We start from the raw sequence: 27,472 nt of genomic DNA, 5'->3' as shown, positions 1-27,472 counted from the left end.
TTTAACATGCTCAAGGATATTGTAACCACCTGGCAACTATGCGTCAAAGAGTCTTGACTGTACGTGTGGGACAAGAACAGGAGTGTGTGGAGAGGATAGCTGACTTTGCGGATGTTGTTTTGGCACAGTTCGGCCAACAGTAGCCTGTTTTGGTTTTGCAGTTCTGACATTGTTGACCCTTACAACATCCTGGTAGACATTACAATGTCAGGACAATAAGACCACTTTGCTCTTTAGTTGTTATTCTCCCTTTCCTAAGAGCAGATATCCATTAACAAAGGGGTGCCCAAACTGTGTCCCGGGGACACATTATAACAAGAAAACAAGAAAACAACAACAGCAAAAATGGAAAAAAGAGCAGTCATTTTACAAGAATAAAGCAAAAATTTTAAGAGAATCGAGGCAAAATATTAAGCAAAAAAACAGCAGAAATTTGAATTTATTTTTAAAGAAATAAAGTGTAAAACTGTGTCCTCGGGACACATTAAAACAAGAAAACAACAACAGCAAAAATGGAAAAAAGAACAGTAATTTTACAAGAATAAAGCTGAAATTTTAAGAGAATCAAAATATTAAGCAAAAAACAGCATAAATCTGAATTTATGTTTAAAGAAATATAGTGTAAAAAGAAAGATGATATGAGAAACAAAACAATAAAGCTGCAATTTTTTAGAAAATGAATGTGATCGAATTGAATGAATTATGATCGTCAAGTCAAACTATTACGAGAATAAAATAAATAAATAAATAATAAATAAATAAAAAGAGACGTGTAATGTTAGCAGAAAAAGTTCATACAAAACATAAAGCTGAAATTCATCGAGGCTGAGATTTTTCTTTAAAACATCAAATACGAATTAAAAGGGCATTAGGATTAGGGTCGCAGATGTTTTAGATATAAATTACAGACAATAATATGTCCAATGTAACTCAAAACTGGTCAGATGTCTAAGTGTTAACTGCAACCTACCTTTGGCCCACCTTGTATGTAAAAACAAGTCTTTGTATTTTTATTAGATATTAGTATCAGCGGGCTGCACGGCGGACAAGCGGTTAGCACGCAGACCTCACAGCTAGGAGACCAGGGTTCAATTCCACCCTCGGCCATCTCTGTGTGGAGTTTGCATGTTCTCCCCGTGCATGCGTTGGTGCACCGGGTACTCCGGTTTCCTCCCACATGCCAAAAACATGCTAGGTTAATTGGCCATTCCATATTGTCCATAGGTATGAATGTGAGTGTGAATGGTTGTTTGTCTATATGTGCCCTGTGACTGGCTCGCCACCAGTCCAGGGTGTGCCCCGCCTCTTGCCCGAAGACAGCTGGGATAGGCTCCAGCACACCCGCGACCCCCGTAAGGAAAAAGCGGTATAAAATGAATGAATGAATTGTGGCTCTTTCTAGTTACAGTAAAGTCTCGTTATATCGATATTGTCGGGAGTCGGAAAAAATATCGATATACCCGGACTGTTGATATATCCGATCCTGCGCCGAACTGCATTAAAAGTGGGCAATAATGCACTCGACATTGTTCTATAGTATAGAACAATGTCGAGCAGCTTAAATCAATCTTTGCTTAAGGATTTCAATACCAAAAAAGAATACGGCGAACAGCTGCTTCCAGTCAACTTTATTTTTCACACTTCCACCACCAGAGCACAGCACACACACCGATTCCCGCACTTCCTGGTTCACAGGTCATGCTCAACCCGCCCCACATAGCTGGCCAAACACATGCCTGCAACAGAAGAACCAACTGCGTTCGTGGTTTCTCTTGTGTGTATAGAATCTATACACACAAGAGAAACCACGAACGCCAGCATGTACATATGAAAAACAGTGATTATTGCAAGCGATATAAAAAGATATCTGAATACAACACAATTAAATACATGCATTTGTACGCTTGTGTCTTCGTTGGAATAGGTGTGTATGCTATGTCAGTTGGTTCTTCTGTTGCAGGCATGTGTTTGGCCAGCTATGTGGGGCGGGTTGAGCATGACCTGTGAACCAGGAAGTGCGGGAATCGATGTGTGTGCTGCGCTCTGGTGGTGGAAGTGTGAAAAATAAAGTTGACTGGAAGCAGCCGTTCGCCGTGTTCTTTTTTGGTATTGAAATCCTTAAGCAAAGATTGATTTAAGCTGCTTTTGTATCGATATAAGCAGACCAAATTGGCTGGCGGGAGATGAAAAGGGCATCGTAGTAACCGGATTATCATAATAACCGAGTATCGTACTAATTATATCATAAAAGACTAGAAATTTGTCGGGAAATGAAAATAGTATCGTAATAAGCAGTAATTCATTATAACCGATATCGATATAACGAGACTTTACTGTACATTGTTATTACCAAGTTAGTGACAAAAATAGTTTGACTTGACGATCATAATTCATTTTCCAAAAAATTGCAGCTTTATTGTTTTGTTTCTCATATCATCTTTCTTTTTACACTATATTTCTTTAAACATAAATTCAGATTTATGCTGGGGTTTTTGCTCAATATTTTGCCTTAATTCTCTTAAAATTTCAGCTTTATTGTTGTAAAATTACTGTTCTTTTTTCAATTTTTGCTGTTGTTGTTTTCTTGTTTTAATGTGTCCCGAGGACACAGTTTTACACTATATTTCTTTAAAACTAAATTCAAATTTATGCTGTTTTTTTGCTTAATATTTTGCCTTGATTCTCTTAAAATCTCAGCTTTATTCTTGTAAAATGACTGCTCTTTTGCTCTATTTTTTCCACATTTGTTGGGTTTTTGTGCACTTTAGCGACCATGTCTCTAAGTTGTCAACACAGATCTCTTCTACGTATGAGGTGTATTATGAAGAGGAGTTGTTCACCAGAGAACCATTATTAATGAACCAAGACACCCACTTACCCATTTATCTTCCAGTTCATCATCACTGATGCGCCTGACTATTTTTGTCACTAACTTGGTAATACCTAACTTCCACTAGGGATGGCCACTGCTTGTAAAATGTAAAGAGTGTAAATCGAACCGCCCTGCGTTTAAGAGTGCATACAGTTCTGAACATCCATGTGTGTTGATCTGACAAATACTAAGTAACTTTGATCAAATGTAAAATGACTTCAGCTTCTGCTTGGACATGAACACAGTGGCAGCTCTTCAACTCAGATGGGAAAACAAACACAAGCACCCTGGCTGTCGCTGGTGAGGCTGGAAACACGAGAAGCATCATCACGTTTGAACCTTGCAAGATCTGGTGATACCCCTACAAATAAGCTTTTCCTGTATTTTATTAGGATGTGCTTTTGTATCCGTTGCGTTTATTATTTTCTGGTCTTCCTTGCCCATTTGCGGAAAAATCTGATCTCTGCTGCTTGCACCCTTACACAAAGCCTACAGGTGGCAAATACTGTATAGCCCCCAAATGGAGATCAGATGTGTGTGGCAGCAGTCCCCACTCTAGAAGGCGTGTCGTTCTGATTATAAATCATGATCAATATATTAAAGGGGACCTATTATGCTCATTTTTGGCACTTTTGTATTGGGTTGTGGACTCCTATAGAGCAGCTACACATGATAATCCTCACAGAAAGCTTTCCAGAGCTTCCAGATTCTGCACCTCTTTCTGCATTGTTTCCATGGACTTCCTGCGTCCAACCCAAACAGTTTACTCCACCCCCGGGCCTCATCTCGGTACGCCCACTGTGCTGTGATTGCTCACAATCCCAAGTGCTCCCGAGGATGTCCGGATACGTAGGTCAGCGTTTAGTGTGTCGCCCATATAAGGAAGTCCGGATTGCTTTGTCATCAGTAGGACTCGGTGTTCAAAAAAATGGTATAACAGAGAGTGCAAATGCGGAAACCTCATTATCTAACACGTTGGCATCGATTAACACGAGAATACAACATTATAACAAAATTAATTGGTCAGAAAAGTGGAAAAAACTGAATAGGTCCCCTTTAAAGGACAAATCACTTAAAAGTCGTTTAATCGGCATGACAAATATCAAGTCAAAGGTATTGATACTGGAAATCCTGGCCCGGAATTTCTCCAAATCATCCAACCCTTATGCTCACCAGTTGAGGCATGTGCACACGTCGGAGCGCATGCATGAGAGGGGCGGGGCTGCTGTCTTATTAATGCTGGCAAATGCCCGCAGGCCCATAAACTAACACCAGAGCACACACAAAAAAAGGCACAATGAACTTTTATTACTCAAAAAGCTCCCTGCTGTTATTTGCTGCTTTTTTCCACCTTTCAGGCGAGCAAAAGAGCTGATACAAATATAATCACAGCCACGCACAAATGGCGTAAACACGTTCCGGGTCCTACACTTGTATGAAGTACCCAAAAGCCATGCTTGAGTAAAAGTGAAGATACCACCCAGGAAGATGACTTTCTCATCAGAAAACTAAAAAAAGTTGTTGAAGTCGCTGGTTTAAGAGTAGACGCCGTTCCTATCCCTCACTTTTTCTGTGTACCGTATGGGAACGGAAAAAAAAATCTGATTTGGAAACCATGGCCCGATACACTACACCTACTGGTTACCACACAACAGTGCCGGGTGCCGAGGCTCCTTTATGTCTTTTTCTAAAGCGGCTAAATATGCCGACACACACAAAGAACATAGTGTACCAACGGGCAAGCGCTGGCGAGACAGGCGAAAATGAGGGGAAAAACGAAGAGGAAACGGGCGACAGTCTGGGTAGCCGGCTTGGGGGGGTTAGTAAGTTTACCACACATCGTGAGAACTGAAAAGGCTTCTTTCAGGGAGGCAAAATCATGGAAACACAAACAAGCTGAAATGAATATGAACGTGCCAAAGCATATTTGTTGTTTTCGCGAGGGTGGAGAAAGGCCATACGGGGGCGTACATGTGCATCCAATGAACGATGAACAGCTCTTCCCGTACAAATGCTCCCCCAAAATTCAAGCATGATGTCACCATGAACCTGTTGTGAACTCAACACTGTCAACTACCATTACCATCTCGTCCCCCCCCCCGCCCCCCATCCCGCCCCTCGACTGCTGCTTCACCGCACTACCTCCCCGTCCCCGTCTTCTTCCCGGCCTTCCGCTCTTCATCTTTCGCCATGCAGCATTGTCTGGATGCATTTTTCTTTTCAACACAAACATGTGTTCCCCCCTTCCTCCCCGCCAGCCCCTCGCCTGCCCCCACCCCTTGCCAAACACACAAACTGCTCACAGCCATTTGGAAAGTCTCAGCTATAACAGGGACAGTTTTAATCAGAACAAGCTGGCATATTTTGGCCAAGACCTGCACTTATGGTAATTCAATCAGAATGAGAAGGGAGAAGTAGGGGGCGGGGGGTATAGAAAAGTGTAAAGGGGCACACCGAGGGTAGTGGAGTGTGAGACGGGGAAATAAGAAAAACAGAGGGAGGAAAATGGAGACAGTGGGTGGATGGGAGGGTTGAGGTAGGGGTTGAGTGGTTGGAGGAGTTTGATCCACATGTGGCAATGATTGTCTCGTTACAGCTGATACATACAAGTGTTACTGCCTGGGGGACGCATGTTGATTGGGGGGCAAAGCCTGCAACAAAAAAAAAGATGATCAGATGAGAGACAAATGGGGTAGTTGGAGGAGGAGATCAAGAGTAGTGGCTCCTAACAAGGAATTGAGGTCTTGGAAATTTTAAAGACTTCCTCGCCAATCACACATGGACAGGAGGCATTTCGAAAATCAGGGTGCCATGGTGGTCCGTGATGAGTAATGTGTTAAAACGTTTCCACGTACACTGACAAAACAATCCCCGTGCACACAGAGATGCAAACGTGACACTGTGGTATGTATGCCAGGCCACTAGATGGCGATGGTACATAGTGAAGAAAAAATGCACATCAGTATTGTCTAATACTTCCCTGCCACGCCCACCTAATGCCAAGAAGGTGAAGTTATTTTAATCATTTAAAGGTCAAACCTTGGTTTTCATATGATGGTATGCTCATTTGTGCCTATGTATGCTTAAAGGGACCTATTATGCTTATTTTTCTGCTCTTTGTATTGAGCTGTGGACTCCTATAGTGCAGCTACACACAATAACAGCACAGAAAGCTTTCCGCGCCTATTCCAGCTGTAAAAACGGTCTGTTTTAATTCATTCCACCCACGGCCTATCTCCATTAACGTCCACTCCGCTGTGGTTTGTCATTCGCCCAAGTTCTCAGGAGGACTTCGGTATAGCTGCCGAAACCGACTTTATAGGCGTTGATAATAAACGGTGATTCACCTTTTTAAAATGCCCGCTTTTAACATGCAGCCATATGTGTTGGATCCCAAATCCGATCTGGAAGTAGAGTTTCTCAAGCAAAGAGGTTACTTCAAGACATCTCTGAATGGTAAGTAGCTTTAGCATTTTAGCATTAGGTTTTCTACAACATCGTTAACGTGTAATGTTGTCATTACACATTTTTTTCTGGGACTACCAGTGTTTAAAAAACTCGGGTATACCCAATGATTGTGGTGGGAAATGGCTATGAGCAACTCCAGACTCTGTGAGGTTGTAGTTTGCGCCCCGCTTCTTGTATGCACACCCTATAATGCGACAACAACCGCTTTTGTTCCATGACTTACACAAAATAAACACAGTTAGGAAACTGATCAATTGATAAACTGATAAATAAACTGCTTACTCTTCTGACTCTTGGACACGACCAAGTAACGTTGGAAAGACGTCAGGCTTCAGCAACAGTTTGTCGGCTAGTCCAGCTCCATACTGGTCCATGGTCACAAAACAGTCCAGTGTGAAATGCCATTGGCAGATTAAAATATTTTTCTCTTGCTGGAAGGGAATCAGGAACTTCAACCACTTCTGCCTGATGTTTGCCTCTTTAGGAACTGTAAACAAATTTAGCTTTCCCTTGCACCCAAAGAAACACTTCCTGGGAGACCTTTCTAACACTGTAAACAGAGAGTGGGGGAGGGCAGAGAGCGTATCTGGCCGATAGCCACACCCGTAAAAGGAAGCTTGATACACTGTGATGTCACAGATAGGCAGTGTTAGAAAAAACTGTCTGAGACCGGGAATTCAGAGCCATCCCAAACTTCTTTCAGGGTTCACTTCCAAATGCGCAAACCTAATTAACTGAAACTTTGACATTGTTTAACACAAGAATACAACATTCTAACTACATTTAGAGGTCGGAAAAGTTGGAAAAAGTAAAATAGGTCCCTTTTAAGTTGTTTGACACAGGAGCTTAGTTTGGAATTGTCTTTTTTTCTCATCCCCACTCCTCCTGTTGTCCCCTTTCCTCTCCCACCATTCCGGCAAACTCTACTGCCCCCCTCAGCAAAGTTGGATTCCTTATATATAAACTGAATATTTTCATACTTAGAGCATTGAAAACATGTTTATGATTTTCTAAATATGGGTTTTAACATTATTACAGCCCTCTTGACATGAAAAAACACCACTATCGTCACTTTCACATTCTTCTTACCCAATATAGTAGACATAACACCAGGAAAATAAGACATTCATTCATTCTCTACCGCTTTTTCCTCACAAGGGTCGCAGGGGTGCTGGAGCCTATCCCAGCTGTCTTTGGGCGAAAGGCGGGGTACACCCTGGACTGGTGGCCAGCCAATCACAGGGCACATATAGACAAACAACCATTCACACTCACATTCATACCTATGGACAATTTGGAGTCGCCAATTAACCTAGCATGTTTTTGGAATGTGGGAGGAAACCGGAGTACCCGGAGAAAACAGGGTAAACTCCAGGAACAGAGATGGCCAAGGGTGGAATTGAACCCTGGTCTCCTAGCTGTGAGGTCTGCTCGCTAACCACTCGTCCGCCGTGCCACCCTGAAAATAAGACATATAGGACATAAATAAGATGTGGGTGTTGCTGTAAATGTGTTGCGGTGCTCGGGGACTGAGTGGACAGGAAGTGACAATGAGGGTCATCAGACTTGAGTTTTAGCTTGGTTTGTAGCCCATGTTATGGATTATTGTGAAATAAAAACCTGTTGGTCCTGTGATCAAGTCTGGTGCCTCGCCCAACAATACAGTAACATCACTGACACCTAGTGGCCAGTGTAGAATACACGGCAAAGGCTGACTGTAGTTAAAAACATCATTGAATTCAAGAAATAACTCACCGCAAAGCTCTACGGGATGTCTGCATCCACAATAACTTTCATCTATTACCCTGGCCAGTGCAGCACCAGCCTTGGAGTAAAATGGCAGCATTTGTTTTGCAGCCCGACTATGAATGCTACATTGACTTCACTGAACAATATACTTTTATTTCACAGCCAGGACACTAATAAGGCGGCCGCACACCTGAAACCAACACAAGAAGGCAGCAACAGGTGGAAAAACCTTCTGCACACACATGGACCTCGACCAGACTCAAAGTGGGCATTTGTGAGGAAAATCTCACAGTCCGATACCTGCAGTATACAGTGGGCACTATGTGACCACATGTGCACAAACACTCTGCACAGGAAGCACCTGGCTGTGACGTGCACCTTCTGCTTGGTTTTCTTTTTTTCCTCCCAGCAGGTTCTAGTTTTAAAGATATATTAGCTTAATTTGGAACGTGGGGGAATTCAGCCCTTGAGGGCCGTAGCGTGTTTGTTTTATTGTCTACTGCAGGGGGGTCCAAACGTTTTCCATCGAGGCCCACATAGTGAAAAATGGCACTACATTGATATTCTGTAAAGCAACACGTGGATATGCTAAATGTTATACAATATATATTTCAATTTAAAAACTACAACTCCTCCCTCACCCTTAGCAACAACAACTGCAATCGAGCATTTGTGATGACTTCCAATGAGTCAACGTTGTGGAGGAATTTTGGCCCACTCCTCTTAGCAGGATTGTTGTCATTCAGCCGCATTGGAGGCTTTTCCAGCATGAAGCCTTTTTAAGGTCATGCTCTAGCATCTCAATAGGATTCAGGTCAGGACTTGGACTAGGCCACTCCAAAGCCATTCAGAAGTGGACTTGCTGGTGTGTTTTGGATCATAGTCCTGCTGCAGAACCCAAGTTGGTTTCAGCTTGAGGTCACCAACAGATGGCCGGACATTCTCCTTCAGCAGAATTCATGGTTCCATTTATCACAGCAAGTCTTCGAGGTCCTGGAGCATCAAAACAGCTCCAGACCATCACACTACCACCACCACATTTTACTGTTGGTGTGATGTTCTTTTTCTGCAATGCAGCATTATTTTTACCCCAGATGTATTGGGACACACACTTTCCAAAAAGTCTCGTCAGACCACAGGGAAATATTTTCCCAAAGGCCTCACATGGGCATCATCAAGATGTCTTCTAGCAAAATTGACGCAAGTCTTAATGTTCTTTGTGTTCAGCAATTGTTTTAGTCTTGGAATGAAACCATGCATGCTATTTTAAGTGAGGCCTGCAGTTATTTGGATGTTGTTATGGGTCTTTTGTGACCCCATGGATTTGTCGGCAGTGCGGCTTTTGATTGGCTGGCCACTCCTGGGACGTTTCACCACTGTTCCATGTTTTCGCCATTTGTGGATAATGGCTCTCGCTGTGGCTTGATGGAGTCCCAAAGCTTTAGAAACCGATTTAAAACCTGTTCCAAACTGGTGGATCTCAATTCATCTTGATGGATCTCAATTGATCTGAGTTAAGTTTCAACAGGGGTGTGCAATTACTTGGAATTGATCATCTGAAACATTTAAAGGGGACCTTTTTCCACTTTTCTGACCTGTAAATGTAGTTAGAATGTTGTACTCTCCTGTTAAACTATGCCAAAGTTTCAGATAATGAGGTTGTGCATGTGGAAGTGCTCTGAGCCCTCTGCTTCAAAAAGTTTTTTGAACACCACCTCACGGTGACATCACAGTGACGCGGACCTCCATATATGGGCATTCCCAGGTACAAGCTGTAGGCCTGCCCTCCCTTTGCTCTGCTGTTTGTTGAAGATTTTACCGTGTTAGCATGGTTCAGGTTTGAACTTACCTAAAGAAGCAAACATCAGGCAGAAGTGGTTGGAGTTGCCGATTCTAACCAGCAAGTAAAAATATATGACTTTTTAGTGAACATGGGCAAAGCTGGGCTATCCTCCAAACTGTTGCTGAAGTCTGATGCCTTTCCAGTGTTACTTGGTCATGTTGAAGAGTCATAAGTGCAAGCTGTAATAATTTATCAGTGTCCTATAGTTTATTTTGTGTAAGCGATTGTGTATGTAGCATTATAGAGTGTGCATACAGGGAGCATCTTACGTTCATTTATGCAAATTACAAGCCCAGCGATGTCTGGAGGTGCTTATAGCAGACCTACATTATTGTAACAGGTAACATGTGTCTCAGGTGTCTCCAGCCAGTAGTTCATGAACTACCAGTAGATCCTAAGCACTTTTCAAGTTGCTCTCCAAAGTGTTTATTCATTTATTATCAACTGCTATAACTGACAAAATTAGAAAGTGAGGTTCAGCAGTAATCTGGAAGTCCTCTGGGGCACTTGGGAGTGGGACCAATCGCAGCAGAGTGAGTGTGCCCGGAGGCAGGACGTGGGTGGAATACATTAAAACAGGCCGTTGTGGAAAGCCAATGAAATACAGCTGGAATAGGTGCAGATTCTGGAAGATCTAGAAAGCTCTCCGTGCATGTTATCGTGTGCAGCTGCTCTATAGGAGTCCACAAATCAATACAAAGGGTCGAAAATGAGCATAATAGGTCCCCTATAAGGGTGACAAACATGCAAAAAAAATAAGAAATCAGGAAGGGAGGGCAAACACATTTTCCACACCACTGTAACTTATTAGCATATTATTAGCATTATTATTAGCTTATTAGCAAGTTGCATCCTTTCATTTTTCCCGATGCGACCCTTGCTAGAAAAAGTTTGGAGGAATATGGAGACGTATAGGAGATGTGTGGCGTTTGGCCCTCTCTGGCGTGGGTCTGACTTACGTTGTATGATTATGTACAAAGTTATATTGGGATTTTTGCCACTGACATCTTCCTCTCACCCTGCCGACACATTCTTGAGACAGGAGTAGATTGTGTATATTGATAGATGGAGCGGTGTGACAATGTGGCACCTCATCACAAGAGGCTACTTGTCAACAGACGTCAGCATACTGCGACATCTCCATGCCCGTCGGACAGAACATACAGTTTGTTTGTTTGTTTTTAAAGAGCAAACAAGGCCATGTGTTGGATGTGAGTTGTTGCTGCTGTCACAGTAATAAATTAGTTTTATTTAGTTCATCAGGAGACCATCCTCATGACCAGCAGGCCTTAGTGCTTGCATACTCAATTACACCACTGACCATTTTATGGTAAGTAATAACAGCAAAAATAAAAAACTCAGAAGTACTTTGACAATGAAGTCAAAATATTACGAACAATCTACCCTCGGCCATCTCTGTGTGGAGTTTGCATGTTCTCCCCGTGCATGTGTGGGTTTTCTCCGGGTACTCCGGTTTCCTCCCACATTCCAAACCTCCAAATTGTCCATAGGTATGAATGTGAGTGTGAATGGTTGTTTGTCTATATGTGCCCTGTGATTGGCTGGCCACCAGTCCAGGGTGTGCCCCGCCTCTCGCCCGAAGACAGCTGGGATAGGCTCCAGCACACCCGCGACCCCCGTAAGGAAAAAGCGGTAGAAAGTGAATGAATGAATTAGAATCAGCATTGTGGCTAGTTACATTGTTATTACCAAGTTAGTGACAAAAATAGTAAGACTAATACTATGACTTTATTCTCATAATAGTTTGACTTGACGATCATAATTCATTTTCCAAAAAATTGCAGCTTTATTGTTTTGTTTCTCATATCATCTTTCTTTTTACACTATATTTCTTTAAACATAAATTCAGATTTATGCTGTTTTTTTGCTAGGCTCCAGCACCCCCGCGACCCTCGTGAAGATAAGCGGTAGAAAATGAATTAATGAATGAATGAATATTACGAAAAAAAGTTGTAAGCTAACGAGAAAACGTTCATGAAAAAAATTACATTTTAGTAGCACACTGCTGAAATGTAAAAAATACAATATTTTATATACAATACAATACAATACAATATTATATACACACAAACACCCCCACTCTGCTTTGTATAAAAGCTTCATTTTCTTGACGCTGTTTGCTTCGTGAACAAACCTCCACTCTGAAAACAGGGCATCCAAACTGTGGCCCACAGCTTGTTTAAAATTATTTCCATCTTTTTATTTAAAAATATAATTTAATGGGAAAACTTGAAAAACAGCAGCAAAATGGGGAAAAGGTCAATCATTTAAATTAAAAATATATACATTATAATGAGTGTGTGTATAGAGTGTGTACACCGCAGGGTGTTGGAATGATGGCGTACACACATGAAACACTCTTCTATCATGTAACATTCCTCCTACCGTACTTGCAAGCTAACAAGCCCTACCTGCCTTCATCAAAGACGGCTGGCCAAGATCTGGCTTGCCCACAAAAGAGCTTTATGATCATACGCATGCTTTTAATGAGTCCTCAGTGGAATAATACAATCATCATTTCTCCATCTTGGTCGTCTGATGTCATTGGAAAACAATGTTCTTCAAAGCGTTATAGGAACAGTGTTGTTTTTAAAGAAAGAACACGGTGGTGTTATATCATGAGCAGGTGTCATGACATGCATATGACCTTGCAGAATGATCATGTACTGGAAGTACTCACATTTTGCTCTGCAATCATGTAAACACACAGCTAGAACATATGTGAGGGCGGAGTCTGTCAAAGCCTGCTATCAATTGCTTTTACATAAACAGTAACGACACACCTGACCTGAACTAATGCTGCCATCTTGTGGACAAACGTTGCCATAGTGAACAGCAACACTGTCGCTGCCTCGAGGACGCTGCCTAATTCTGAGCATGTTATTACACTCAACTAGTAAACTATACTCTACTAGTCTTTTCATTGATCAACACTCAACATTGCAACACTTGGACATTTTAACACTTATCAATTTCAAAATTAAATACACTGTAGCAACAACTTCATTTTTTAAATGTCTTCTTGTTGTATCTCGTTATGACCACTAGATGCCAGTGTTCGACGTGAGTGGTATTCAACAACGCTTGTTGTGACATTTACTTCAGTTAACATTGGCCTAATTAATATTTCTTATTGCATTTTATTCCTGGTGATCGTGTAAGCATATCTAGCGTGTTCCTTTAGTGGAAAATAATATCTGTGAATGCTTTTTTTTACCTGTTTCCTGTGGGCCTATGTAGGCTCTCAATAAATGATGGCCATCTCCGAATTTGCTTTAAGAGATAAACAGTGGCAATTTTATAGCCGATTTTTAGCTCAAAGCCTAGCTATAACCTGGTTATGAATTTAGCCTAAGCCACTACGGTAATACTGCTGGTAACAGATAAATAAACAGTTTGTCTAGTATTGTCTAGTATTTCAAATGTGGGAGGTGAGGCGCGAAAAATTGCACAGGGGGTGCTGTTGTTACATCTATTGATTCAATGGTCCGTTTGGTGTCATGACATATACACAGGAGATGTTAAGATAAGATTATATAGCGTGTAAACTGTAAATATTGAATGCAATTGTGCTTAAAATAAACACTAACAAAATTAGAACCGCAAGGGGAAAAAACAGCGTTGAGAGGGACGTGCTATGTCTTGTTTTAACCACAGGGGGTGGTGTTGTTGCATCAACAGTCGGTTTGGTGTCACCTAATTATGAAAATGAATTTTCTGTCTTTTTACAGACACCACACCAATACGTGTTACTTTTAAATGGGACGGGGATGCAAATACACACATTGTATTAAAACATAACTACAAATATCCAGATTGGACACACGACATTGGGGTGACCCTTAATCCTACAAATTTCGTGTGTGAGTTGACATTAGATGAGAAAGCCGAGGTATCAATACAAGCAGAAAGGTTTACACATCCAGGTCGTAACAACAACGTGACCCAAATTGCACTGGCGGGCTTTTTAGTATTTTTAAATGACACATCCTGCAGTTTCGGGCACATTTGTGTGTGTGTGTGACTTTTTTTAAGATCGTGTTTCCACAAGCAGCTCCTGACCTACATTCGCTCGATCCCAGCCAATCTGCGCCGATAGCTGGGCTGTGTGCAACAACAACACAATCTGGAGAGAGAAGAAACGTGACAGGGTGGGGGAGGGGCCCGCGGAAGTCACGCTGAGAACCGCCCACTTTGCACGTGCGGGGCGCTGACGAGCAAAGATCGTCAGTGCCGAAAGGACAGCGCTCACTCGCCACACAGCGAATGTATTGATGTGTTAAGCACGGAAGGAATGCAGACAAGCTTTGACACATCCACCCTCAATGCAGTCCTATTGGTTCATTCATATTAAGTAGGCTTATTTGGACTTTTGTATGATTGTGCTACAAAATATACATTTAAATGATATATACAGTAAATGATATTTATTCTCAATGCATTAAAAACAGTTTGTCTTATGATGTGTTGAGAAATGTTTTTTGTTTGTTGGCCATGGCAAAAAATGTAGGTGCAATTTGTTTTTTTTATTGACCCTTGGTATATTTTCTAAAATTTAAATGGATATTATCATAATTTGCTTTGTCAACTGCAACACAAAAGCTAGCGTGTCTTTTGGCAGCTGAGCAGATATCAACCTACACTGGATTCTTTTGAGTATTTGTATAAATTTGCAGTTTTTACATGATTTGATTATGCCCTGGTTTTTTGTTCACTTTCCTTCACTAGCCACTTTTACATGAGGAGTTTTTCTCTTTCCAAATGGATTTTTTCCGAATGACCTTTCCGAAAGCAATGGTATACATGGAAAGGAATATTCCAATCGCGTGTCTACATGCGCCGCTATAATCAACCAGAATAGTCAATGGGGCATGCCCAGTAAAGCATAAACACCAACATCACGTGATACGGACTTCCTCGAGTTTTTCTTTCACTTATTGGAATAACTCCGTATTGCCAGTTTTTCGTTCATCCAGTCTTGAAATTTAGTTTGAATAAAAAACAAACTTTCCGCAGCAGTCCAGTGCCGATTGCTCGCCTCCATTTTTTTTAATCGAAGAACGTCTTGAGCTGCGTGTTACGTCATATCTCAGCATTCGCTGAAAGAACGCACCCGGGAACAGGAAAAGATAAAGTTCAACCTTGCTAATATTTTATAATTATATTGTAATTATATATATGTATTTTTTTTATAAAACTGGACTTGTGAATGTCGTATAGAAGGGTTTTAGATTCTGTTCCACGGGTGGCGGTAATGCACACAAAAGCTGCTTGCCAACTGCCAATAAACAACAGAAGAAGAAAAACACCACAAAGAAGAGCGCACCCTGACAACTTTTTGTTTGAGCGGGTACAAGATACCTCAATCGGATTGGGGAAAGGAATATTCCACCCCTGTCAATCCGATTATATATTCATTCGGATTGGCACTTTTCTTTCGGAATGAGGCGTATACAAAGGTTACATTCTTTCCGCTTGAGCAAATAACCCGAATGGAATTGGAATATTTGGGTCCATGTATACGTGGCTACTGTATCGTTCCGTGAAATGCTGTGCCCAAACCCAAACAAAGCATCCTATACATTGCTGACTCACGGTCACTGTGCTTTTTTCATTCAGTAGGGCTGATAAATATCCCGTCATGGGGACAAAAAAGGTTGCGAGTACCAGAAATTTGCGGGAGGTCTGCATCAACAATAAGTACCATCCATAGCTTGTTTAAAATTATGTCATTGTTTTCTGCATGTAAAATTCTCTATAAATTCTATAGATTCTCTATAATTTTTATAGATTCTCTATAAATGTTCATATTTTTGCATGCCTGGAACAGACTAATTGGATTTACATTATTTTCTATGTGAAAAATTTTAAAATTTTTGTACATTTTGGTTTTCGTCTTTTTCTCTTATTATGTCTACTATATTGGGTTTATGCCCCCCCCCCCCCCCCCCCCCCCACCTCTAGCCGAAAGACAGCAGGGATAGGCTCCAGCATTCCCACAACTGTAGTGAGGACAATCAGTACAGACAATGGATGGATAGATGGAGTTTAAAGGTGACTATAGGGGTGTTATTTGGTGCCTAGAGGACCCTAATCATGTTGAAAAGCGTATTTAGAAGGTTGTACACCTGCATACCAGTATATACCAGTCAAGGTTAGAAGACATACTGTTATTCAATAGCATGAGAATATTTGCATGAATGAACACAACAAAGCATGTCATGTGATAAGTTGAAGGAAGAACAACACCGCAGCCGGAGCACTGTCATGGATTTCAAACCGAGTGAGACCTCCTTCCTGCTGTCTCTAGGCCCCCCACACACCCCTCCCCCACCCACGGGCGAGCCCAGGCAGTCTATTAGCATAAAATGTGTGTCAGTAGGGCAGCACGAGCTCACATGCCTCGCGCACATGCAGCGGAGTTTTAAGCAGCATTCCTATGTGAGGGCGGACCAATGAACTGTCTCCACGCGCGGCTCTACGCCAATGAGAGACCGAGCAAGGGCGACCCGGAGTGGGGGGTGTCGTTGATACGCATAAACAAACAGGCGGTGGAGGGGACACGCAAAAAGGAGAGAGGGAGGAGGGGGAGGGGGGACCGGTCACATTTCTCAGGCACCTGAAAACGTGCTGGTTATTTCAGGACGCGTGTTGCTTATTGATGAGCGGGGGTGTGTTTAAACTACTTCTAATCATGTTTTCATGGTGACTGTACAAGCAGTTCAGTGTGACACACAGCCTCTCACGGTGCACACCGACACTGCTCGTCTGCGTTTTGTGGATTTAGAAAAAATACAAGAAGTTTTTTTATCCTCTCGAGACAACACATCCCTGGGATACTCGTTCTCTATGACTCTCACCTGCATCTACTAAACTCCCTGGTGGCAAGAAGAGGCTTTAGATTTTCCAACATACGGCAGAAGAAGCAACATATATCTGCTGGGAAAGATGGACAACAGCCCTGGTGGTAAGTGTTAAGAAGCGAATTCACTATTACTCATCATTACTGCTGCCGGTTGCTATTGCTACATTACAATGCGGTTTGTGTTTTACAATAAAAAACCGTTATGTATATGCGACAGGACATTGATTGTTCAAGAATATAAAGTGCTGTTATTGTATCACTTCCTGCTGTACTCGTTAATGATCATTTGACTGAGTTCTGTTTTTATTTTATTTGCATGTAAACAAAGTCATGGTAAGTAACTGCTGCCAATTGACACAGCTGCTAATTAGTGTATTTATATGCTCTCAGACCACCCAATATGGCGTTGCAAAACCAATCATGAGGGAGGAAAGGGGGGTTCTCTGAAATACTCTGGAACTCCCAAATGAGCCATTCTAGGAGCGTCAAGGCGTCCTCCGTGGTTTGGCGCGTCATGTCTATCATCCTGCCCCACTAGCGATAACATACTTCAAAGAATCATGCGGCGGATTTTCAACACCCATCGTCAAACCCCGCCCACCACGCGCAAGCACGTGTATACAACCTCGTGGTCCACGTGCGGCGCATGATCCCCCAAACCCCCTCCCAGCCCCGCCCCTATCAGACGCTCCTCTCTTCATCACAGCACGCGCACGTTTCAATATTTAGGACATGTTACAATATTAACTATAAAAAAACCTAAAACTAAACATAGAAGAGAGGTTATCACACTAGTATATATCCATAACTGATCCAATAATGATATTTGGATGGATCCACCCACCGGGGATTCCTGCACTGCTTGCTAGCTTGGTCAGTGGGTCAAAGGGCTTTAAAAGATTGTGTTTACCTTCCGACTTCTTTTTAGCACTTGCACTGATAGGCATTCAATTGATTTAGTCTTTATTTTTGTTAAGTACCACATACACTCATGAGCTACATACAGACTTTTTTTGTTAGCATCTGGCTTGCAAGCACCTTAGCATCACTTTCCACATATTTGTTGAACATGGATTGTAGAATGTACACAAGACTGGGTCTTGCTAGTTTGTAAAAAAATACAAGACCTAATACAGCCTGTATTGTGCGATACAGCATTATCCTTGACAATGGGTGACAGATCATCTATTGCTTTAATTGAACTAGTAGCGATGCTTTACTTACCACTTAGTTTGTAGGTGGAACCTACCCCAGCTGATTTTGGGCAAAGCAGTAACGGCGGGGTACACCTGAATCTCTAAATCCACTTTAATATTTGTTACCTTTATTTGATCAAATATTTTAAAAACCCATCCGATGTAGGCCAGAATGTGCCAAGATGTTTTGAAGACGTACTTGGTGCGGCTGTTTTTAAATGGTAACTTCAATAGAAAAAGTGACTTGATGGAGCTACTGTATATGCCGGGGGGTGTTGCGAGTTAACAATCCTGCAGAAGGGAGTTGTCTCATGAGTCAGTTCAATCAAGATTTTCCAGCAGGAATAATATTTGGCAAGATGTGATATGTAACCTCAGTATTATGCACATTGCAGTACAGTACAGAACGGTCAAACTTTGTTTTTCATACGCCTCCCTTTTTGTATGGTCTTAATTTAAAATTTTAAAATTTTCTTTAAAATTGTGCCATTAGTCAGTTTGCCCGGTATTCAATTGTCCTGAATATTATAGTAATTCTAATGAACAATTCAATAAAGAGCGCAGGCCTCACAGCTAGGAGACCTGCGTTCAAGCCCACCATCGGCCATCTCTGTGTGGGGTTTGCATGTTCTCCTCGTGCATGTGTGGGTTTTCACCGGGTACTCCAGTTTCCGCCCACATTCCAAAAACATGCTAGGTTAATTGGCCACTCCAAATTGTCCATAGGTATGAATGTGAGTGTGAATGGTTGTTTGTCTATATGTGCCCTGTGATTGGCTGGCCACCAGTCCAGGGTGTACCACGCCTCTCGCCCGAAGACAGCTGGGATGACAGGCTGCAGCACCCAACTCTTGTGAGGATAAGCAGTAGAAAATGAATGAATAAATTTAATAAAGAGAAACACTATTGAGATGGATCTCACCAGTATGTATGGAAAGTCCTCAACAACCATCCATTCCTCATTTATAATTATTACGTATTGTTTTCTGCATGTAAAACTATAATTTTCTCAATAAAATGTATGTTTTATTCATATTTTTGGGAGTCAGGAACAGATTGACATTATTTCTTAAGGGAAATATTGTCTGGGTTTTTGTAAGTCCAGGATTTTGCCCAACCATTAGGAACACATTTTTTATATGTTTAATAAAATAAGACCAGTGTGACGAGACTTGCATGCAAAAGGACTGCTGACATAGCATTATGGCATTCGGGAATTCGGTCACAAACCAGTGCAACAACAAATAAACTTCTGAAGACGTTCCCAACATATTCATGTTATCTACTTAACTGTGTGTACGCATGTAAATAACTTCCTACCACTCTCTAGCAATCTGGCACACACACAAATGTAAGCCACACCCTCGTTAATAGACGCATTCAATGTGGCAGATTCCGTGGGAAATTTTTTTTTACTTGACACACTCACTGAAAATGTAAAATATTTTTCAAGTCATCAGAGTAAAATCAGAGTCAGAGTACCAAGTCATTGATATCAAGTCGAGTCCAAATTTATCATAATAATGACTCGGGTCTGACTTGTTGAATAATGTGGATCTACTCTGTCTATTGTGTCTGCTGTTAATGACATACGATGCAGTCACAAAGCAACAACCAAATGATAGTTTTTCCCGCCTCCTCAGTGGGTCAGAGTCTAAATATCTGGATCAAGTTTGGCAGTGGATAAATTGGTGAAGCAGCCTGTGAGATCTGTGGAGGTTCATGAGGTTTAGTCACCACAGTGCCCTTTGCTGTCATTAAAGAGGCATCCTCTTTCATAAATAAATACACACGAGGCCAGCCTTTTCACGTGCACTAGGGCTTACCGCCCATGCACAACTGTAGATGTTCACACAGGAAAACAGTGGTCAAGGGCGGGGTGGGGGGTTTCTCTCCCACACGCATGATACGACATTGATGCTCGCTTGCCATGCATGCATGCCTAGGAGGCGGGAGTACACGAGAGTGGAAGTCATTAGGAGCTGGCAAGGGGAGGGAGGTGGGGTGTTTTGTTTATTCTATAGCTCCTATGACTTCGTGCAAGTCCACGGGTCACATGTTTCAACCTGTGCCTGACTACAGCACTGTATTCCCAGAGCTGGCTTTGACACCCGGTCAGACTGGATTCCAGGAAGTACGATACAAGCGCTCTTCGCTTTTATCGATAGGGGATGTTTTGACACGAGAGGGCCGGGCTGGTGTGTAGCGTGCTAGTGAATGAAGACCACGTGAACGTGAGGTGTGTCTTCTGCAGGTGATACATATGGCCATAAAACTTGGCCTTGTTCAAACACACATGGACTTGAGTGAAACAACGCACGCAATATCAGTTTGTGAAGTCACTGGCTGTCAGACAGTGGGGTTGCCATCTCGCTCACACACACACACACACACACACGGCCGCTCTCAGTTGACACGTGTAAGCTGGGGGAATTAAATGAGGGAGGCACTTAAAGCTGCAGAGAAATGCAGCACATGTTTCCTCAAGGAGAGAGAGCACTCGAGCAAGGGGAGGTCTGATCTGTCATCCTCGGATGAGTCAAGGTCATTAGTGGGAAATGCGCACGTACAAACACACACACACAAATACAGCATAAACGATCCTAGGGTAAAACACTTACACGTGGTCTGTGGGCTATTTGTGGCCTAGAGCTCATTTATTTATTCGCCCTCACATTCTAGAAATACAATTAAACAACTTAGCACCCCTGCCAGAGACTAAACAGAGGATTCTTGGTAATGTGACTGGTGCTTAGCTGACACGTCCAAACATAAAGAACATAGTTGATGAGGCTCCCATTTTTAAGTATGACCCAATTGCTATAAATACAGCATAAAGTCGTAGGGGATAACACTCAATATAATAGGGGGGCTCTGGTTTTAATGTTTAAAATTAGTGTCTAAAAACAATGCAAAATGTCTATGTAGACAAGCCGTGCCTAGCATTCTTGCTGCGTAAAACGCCGCCTGTATTCCCAACGTGATCTTGCCCTAGCGCTTGTTATTGTACTGCTGCTGTTGTCTACACGAGACTGCGCAAAAAGAGCCTTGTGAGCCGGGCGGGAACTGTGTCAAGAGTCCATGTGAGCTCGCGGTCAGGTGGCTGGCGGATAGATGGGTCTGCATGCTCAGAGCCAGAGAGGAGAGGGGAGGGAGGAGATGGTAGGAAGGGAGGAGGATGCAGGAGGAGGAGGGAGGGAGGCGTAAAAGAGACTGTGGTGAAGTGAAAGCAAGCAGGCAGGGAGTTGGCTGGCTCAGCCTGCACGTGAGGGGGAGTCCTTCATCTTGTGCCTGCAAAACAAGGGAGCTGGCTGGGCGATGCATTCAGGGGTAATGGGGCATTTCCAACTTGATGTGACATTTCCAAATAAAGGCCATGTCTGGAGCATGTGCTTTTTAAAAACACGACAGCAAATGAAAACAATTTACTGTATGTAATTTATGGTGCATATATTATATATATAGTATAAATACATGTGTGTGTGCTAATGTATAGTGTGTATAGTATTAATTCATGCAAAATAATATGGACATTACCTTCAATCACCTTTTATAATAAGGCAATCACTAATCATGTTGACGCAACAAAACACTACACTTGTTCCAATGCTGTGAACAACAGATCTGGAAACAACTCTAACCCCGTAACCCACAGTCAGTCTTATTGCAAATGTTGATCTGAAATTCAAGATTATCATTCAAAAAATCAGAGAAGGCATCCATAGACTTTATGGTCTCCACCAGCACAATTGCAAAGTTTTTTTTTTCAGTGCGCGTTCAGGAGTTCCGATTATGAACACTGTCACACTCCTAGTCAACAGCGTACAATGTTGATGACAGATGGGGTCATCATAAGTGAACAACCAAATTACAGTCTTTCTGGCGGCAAAACCAGAACAACTTGCTTTCCTCCGTGGGTGAGAAACCAAATGCAATGGAGTAGCTTGTAAAGCCAGTCGAGGTTCATGAAGGCCGTCTATAGCAGTAGAATTTGTGAACTTCCAACACTGGGGCATACTGCGCATTACTTCTTTCTCAGGCCTCATGATGAGGGTTTATAAAAGCCTGCCAAGAGCAGCCATCCTGCGTCAGAACCTTACTCAACACACAAAGATGGGTCAACTGAATTTTCGCCCCACTGTGCGTCCCTCTTCAGGTGGTGTCATCCTCTACGCCGGCTCCTCTGGCAGTGCCAGCCCAAGTCCTGGCAGCCCCTCCAGCGGATACCAGACCCAGTCACCCTCCTCCCACTCGCAGCCCTCCTCCCCAGAGGGTGTCTCCTTTCAGGAGATTGGGGCCATGAAGCAGGGAGGGGAACAAAGGGGAGGGACGCCTTCTCCCAAAATGGTCTTCCAGTTTCCTGAGGTGAACAATGCTCCAGCTGCCCACGTCACAACGGTGTCGTCAGCGACCTACAACCACCCCACGGTGGCCAAAAGACCTTGTGGTTTTACTGGCACCTTCCCCAGTAAGTACACGGCCTTTTTTGTATACCTTACCCCCAACCCCCACAGAAGTCAACCACTGTACTCTAAAATAACATATCGATTTCAACCTTATCAGAAACCGGAGGGATGGTGCTTCTGTGCAAGGTGTGTGGTGACATCGCATCTGGGTTCCACTATGGTGTCCATGCCTGTGAGGGCTGCAAGGTGAGCCTCAACAACACAACATTGTCAGCTACTCCTTGAATAGGTACACACATTTTTCAACAGTGGTAGTCATTTAATCCTTCTCTTCCTTTGCCAGGGTTTTTTCCGACGAAGCATTCAGCAGAATATCCACTACAAGATGTGTGTGAAGAATGAAAACTGTCTCATCATGCGTATGAACCGAAACCGATGCCAACACTGCCGCTTTAAGAAGTGTCTCTTCGTGGGCATGTCCAGAGATGGTGAGAGACCAGTGGAGGCACACTGCAGTTAGACATACATGTCTTGGATCAGAATGACCCACAACACCCAAAGGATTGTAACAGTACGCCATAATCGCGGTTCGGTACTTCCCGTACCCCGGTTTTGAGGTCACGGTTCGGTTAGTTTTGGGCACAGTGGCAGACGAAAATGCAAAAATGAAACTTCTTAGCTTTTAAACCAAACAGGAGACTTTACAGTTGTACTTTGTCTCTCACTTGAACCGTGTGGGAAACCAAAGGTTCTGTCCTGAAAAATCTGTACTGTAATGTACTGTTACATCCCCAACAACATAGCCTTGTTTCCTCTCTCCAATACTGTGCTCCCTTGTTCTTTTTCTTCTGTTTCCTCAGTAGTTGCCTTCTGCCTGATTTATGGCAAGAGGAGCTTTATGGTCCCAGTAGTCATCAGTCAACAGGAGACTGTGGCAAATAGTTATTTTTGGAAATTGGGACACAGGAGTTGTTGATTATGCATTCAAGATGATGTTGAGTCTCACTTCTTATTTCATGTAATTCTGTATTACACTGACATGATTAATCATTTTAAGATAGTCCCCCCCACACCCCACCATGAATCATAAAAAAAAATGTGTGTGCTCCAATTTAAATCACGTACAGTGCACTTAACCTGACTGCAAGCCTCGCGGGACGCAGGCAAACTAGGTGATGATAAATCATCTCTTTTTCCGGGGCAAATATTTTTAGTTGACCCCAAAAAGCCAGAAGATACTGTAGGAGTGAAAAATCACTTGATAATTCAGCATATCGCCATAGGGAAACTGTATTATTAGAACCATTAGGAGAGATTGAGGGCTCTGGCCAAAGTCGCTACAATTAAGTTGCTCCTCATTGTCAACTAACATCATTGAATCCTCCCACCCTGGTTATATTTCTATTCCACCCATTTTACCTGCCTCTCATCTTTTTGACCTCTTCTCTATTCACGCTACAAATGACATCATATGTAGCGCTATTGACCCAGTGACCTACTTCCACACAAGAGTGAGCCTATGCTCAACTTTGAGAGAAAGCCAGGGAGACTGGAGGAGGCGTTGTAGCATATAGCTCGCTATAAATAGTCCTGTCAGTGCAGGAGCAGTAAAAAAGTGGGGGAGGGAAGATTCTAATGCTGGAGGGAAGGATGAAGCTGTGAAATGAAATGACGCCTTCCCAGTGCATGTTGTACTCTGACAAGAGGTGATGCAGAGTCTTTGCATCTGTAACATACCGGTATACAGTATATGCAGCCGGTGCAGTGGATTCTAACAGAAGATGCTTTCTCTTTGGTTTGCTCTCCTCCTCAGCTGTCCGTTTTGGCCGTATTCCCAAGCGAGAGAAGCAGAGACTATTGGATGAGATGCAGAGCTACATGAACAGTCTGAATGAATCAGCCTCCATGGAGATGGAGGTGTCACCTCCCTCCGACACCCGCTGCAGCCCACAGAACCAGACGAATGAAGGAGCGGGCTCCATCAGGCAGTCCTACCAGAGCGACTTAATAAACAGCGAGAAGAAACCTCTCAAGAGGCCTGCCAGCAACAGCAACCTTGGCACGTCTTTCCAGAACAGTCCAGTTCGGGAAACCTCGCCGCCACACACAACAGCGAATGCACAGCACACATTCCAGGGGGATCTGACATCAGGATACAATGTCCCCTCAAAGTGCCCAGTCACCCCGACCAATAATGACAACGCCGCCAATCACAACATCAATGCGTCCAAGTTCGGCTTCACCAACCAGAATCAGTGTCCTATCAGTGGCAGCCTTTCATCTCAGCCCTACGCAGCCAATCAGAGGACTGATTCCCAGAACCAGAATTCCTGTCCTTGGAAGCTGAACGGTGGAGCCAAAGTGCTGGTGAGCCTCCTTGCGTTCTCCATTCATCTTCTTGTCATTGAATGACCCTCTAATGCGTCCCTTCCTTTTTGTCCCGTGTGACAGGCATGTCCACTCAATTCTTGTCCGGTGGCTCCAGCCAGTCGCTCCAGTCAGGAAGTGTGGGAGTCTTTCTCACAGTGCTTCACCCCTGCTGTCAAGGAGGTGGTGGAGTTTGCAAAGAGCATCCCAGGCTTCCAGACTCTGAGCCAGCAGGACCAAGTCATGTTGCTCAAATCTGGCACTTTCCAGGTATGTGCAGCAAAGGAGATGCTGTGTGGTTAGCTTCCGTATCGTCAACTGGAGTAGCTGCTGACCTGGATTTGATGTGTTTGCAGGTGCTGATGGTGAGATTCTGTTCATTGTTTGACGCCAAGGAGAGGACCGTGACCTTTCTCAACGGGCAGACATACTCCCTGGCATCACTACGGGCATTGGGCATGGGCGCTTTACTGGATGCTATGTTTGACTTCAGTGAGAAGCTAGCATCTCTGGGTTTGGAGCCAGATGAGATGGCGCTCTTCATGGCCGTTGTGCTGGTTTCAGCCGGTAAGACTTGTACTTGTCCACAAAGACATAAAGATGACACACGAAACGCATTGTCTCAACGGTGTTTCAAATTCCTTTTTCTGCAGATCGTTCCGGTATAGTGGATATGGGAGCGGTGGAGCAGCTGCAGGAGAACCTCATAAAAGCCTTGCGCTCGCTCATCACGAGTCGCCGGCCCGACGACAGTACCCTTTTCCCAAAGCTGCTGCTACGTCTGCCTGACCTGCGGACCCTGAACAACCAGCACTCTGATAAGCTTTTAGCGTTCCGCATAGATCCCTAAACAAACACATGGTCTACGTCCTACTGAAATGTCTCTCTTTCGGGGAGCTTCCTTGCTTCCCCATTCATTCAAGTTGGGCCTGCCACTGGTGTTGGCCTCTGCATGATGGATCGTTGTTGTTGGAGCTGGGCCGAGCGTGATGCCGTGAGAGAGGGGACAATGAAACATATCAGTAAGGGATGTAGGCTCAGCAGGAGGCGGAAGCCCTTGAACTCAACTGACCTATTGCTTCCACGACTGTCGAAAAGAACGTAAGACATGAGCCGTGTTCTTCCTTGGTTGGTTCAAGTCACCTCCTCTCCTGTTGTTTTTCACGTCGTCCTCTCATCCCACAAGGCAGTCAAGCACACACTCCAGCCCAGATTCAAGGAGTCTGTACAAATCTTCACTAACTTGACTTGTGCATCACCCCAGTATAGGTTCGAGCAATAGAAGTGACACAAAAGCTATATGAGTGGTCGATGTGCTCCCTGCTTTTTTTCATGTCAATATTAAATCACCCACTTGTGCTTCAGAGATGTATAACATTTTTAAGAAATGAGAATATTGTGTTGGTATGTGCTAATCAGGGAGAAATTATTGGTCATTCTGACCGAGAATGATGGGTTAAAGATGTTTTCTGTACATTTTTGTAAATATGCTTGGTCGGTACCCATGGTAGTTTGGAGAGTTGTGGATATGTAAATGAAGTCGTTGAGTATTGTATTATGCCAGCATCATTAACAATACATTATGAATTGCTCTATAGACTGCACCATGAAAGCAGCATTTGAACCATGCACTCTTGAGTATAAACTTTTTGAGAATATATGAAAGATATAAAAATGTATTGTCAACTGACTGCATCACCTCGTGTATATTTTGTAACTGTTTTGTGGTTACACCATAGAGTACTATTATTAAATAATGTTCTAAAGCATGTTCTTTGTGCTCATTTTCCTTCTCCCAACAAGACGCCACCGTCAGCATTACCATGGCGTACGGTGCAGCGGTAACCTAGCAACAGAAGCCATCAGCCAATCATTCACAGAGTCTGAGAGGCATTAGGAGCTAGCAAAAATGGAAACTAAATCAACTGATTTTGAAGTGTGCGCTAACAAAAAAAAGGCCTGTTAGAATGCAAGAGAAGCAAGGTTTCAGAAAACATCATTTGCAAAGTTAAGCCAAGAAGTTGGACATTTTTGCAAGCGTGCATGGGGTTAAATGAACCGTAAAGGCACGCACAGCCTGGGTAGCAGAGAAGCTCTCCTTGGTGCTATCTTCTCAATCTAATTGGAACGCCTGGGAAAATTCTAACTGTACACTGTATGTGTACAGACTGATATGACCTTTTCAGGTGGACGATCAATTGGGACTTATAGCTAGTAGGTGACAAGTGATTCTCTCAGACTGCAGTCGGTTCTTCACTTCCCTCTGGTTACTGCGTTCCCCTGACATTCATTTATCTGTGGCGGGCCACCAGAAATAAACATTGACCAGCCTATTCATTAACGCAAGCATTAAATTCACAACCTTAAGCAACTGTGACTTCCTAGTCCAACCTCGACGCACCACAACCTGCCGCCGATGAAGTTACACTTTCAAAAACATGATGTCGTTGTACATTTCGTTATGACACAAACCAAAAACCTTGGTTTTACCTGTCCACACACAATCCCTGAGTTTTACGTCATGGCCGATTATGACATCATGTTGCGGCATTCCTGACGACTTCAATTAAGTAAAAAGGAGCAACACAATTCCTTTGTTGGAAACAGTCAGGTATTTTTTAAACTACATTTAACTGTTGGGCTTTGCTAACATCACCTGGTTTTGCTGGCATTTGGTGACATATG

General features: G+C 43.1%; 1 protein-coding gene across 1 annotated transcript; it reads left to right on the top strand.

The window, feature by feature from the left end:
• Window positions 1-16,522: 16,522 nt before the first annotated feature.
• Window positions 16,523-26,556, top strand: LOC131105951 (nuclear receptor subfamily 1 group D member 1). The gene is made up of 8 exons (XM_058054516.2): window positions 16,523-16,920; window positions 22,171-22,482; window positions 22,578-22,666; window positions 22,764-22,908; window positions 24,234-24,787; window positions 24,872-25,057; window positions 25,144-25,354; window positions 25,441-26,556. The coding sequence occupies exons 1-8, from the start codon at window positions 16,902-16,904 to the stop codon at window positions 25,635-25,637; spliced, it is 1,713 nt and encodes a 570-aa protein (XP_057910499.2). The 5' UTR covers window positions 16,523-16,901; the 3' UTR covers window positions 25,638-26,556.
• The last annotated feature ends 916 nt before the right edge of the window (window positions 26,557-27,472 follow it).

Source organism: Doryrhamphus excisus, linkage group LG18, assembly GCF_037039965.1.
Source record: "Doryrhamphus excisus strain RoL-2023G ecotype Guam linkage group LG18, RoL_Dexc_Guam_v1.1, whole genome shotgun sequence".
In the NCBI taxonomy this organism is placed as follows: domain Eukaryota; kingdom Metazoa; phylum Chordata; class Actinopteri; order Syngnathiformes; family Syngnathidae; genus Doryrhamphus; species Doryrhamphus excisus.
The sequence above is the reverse complement of the archived record's forward strand: the minus strand, read 5'-3'. Positions and strand labels throughout refer to the sequence as shown.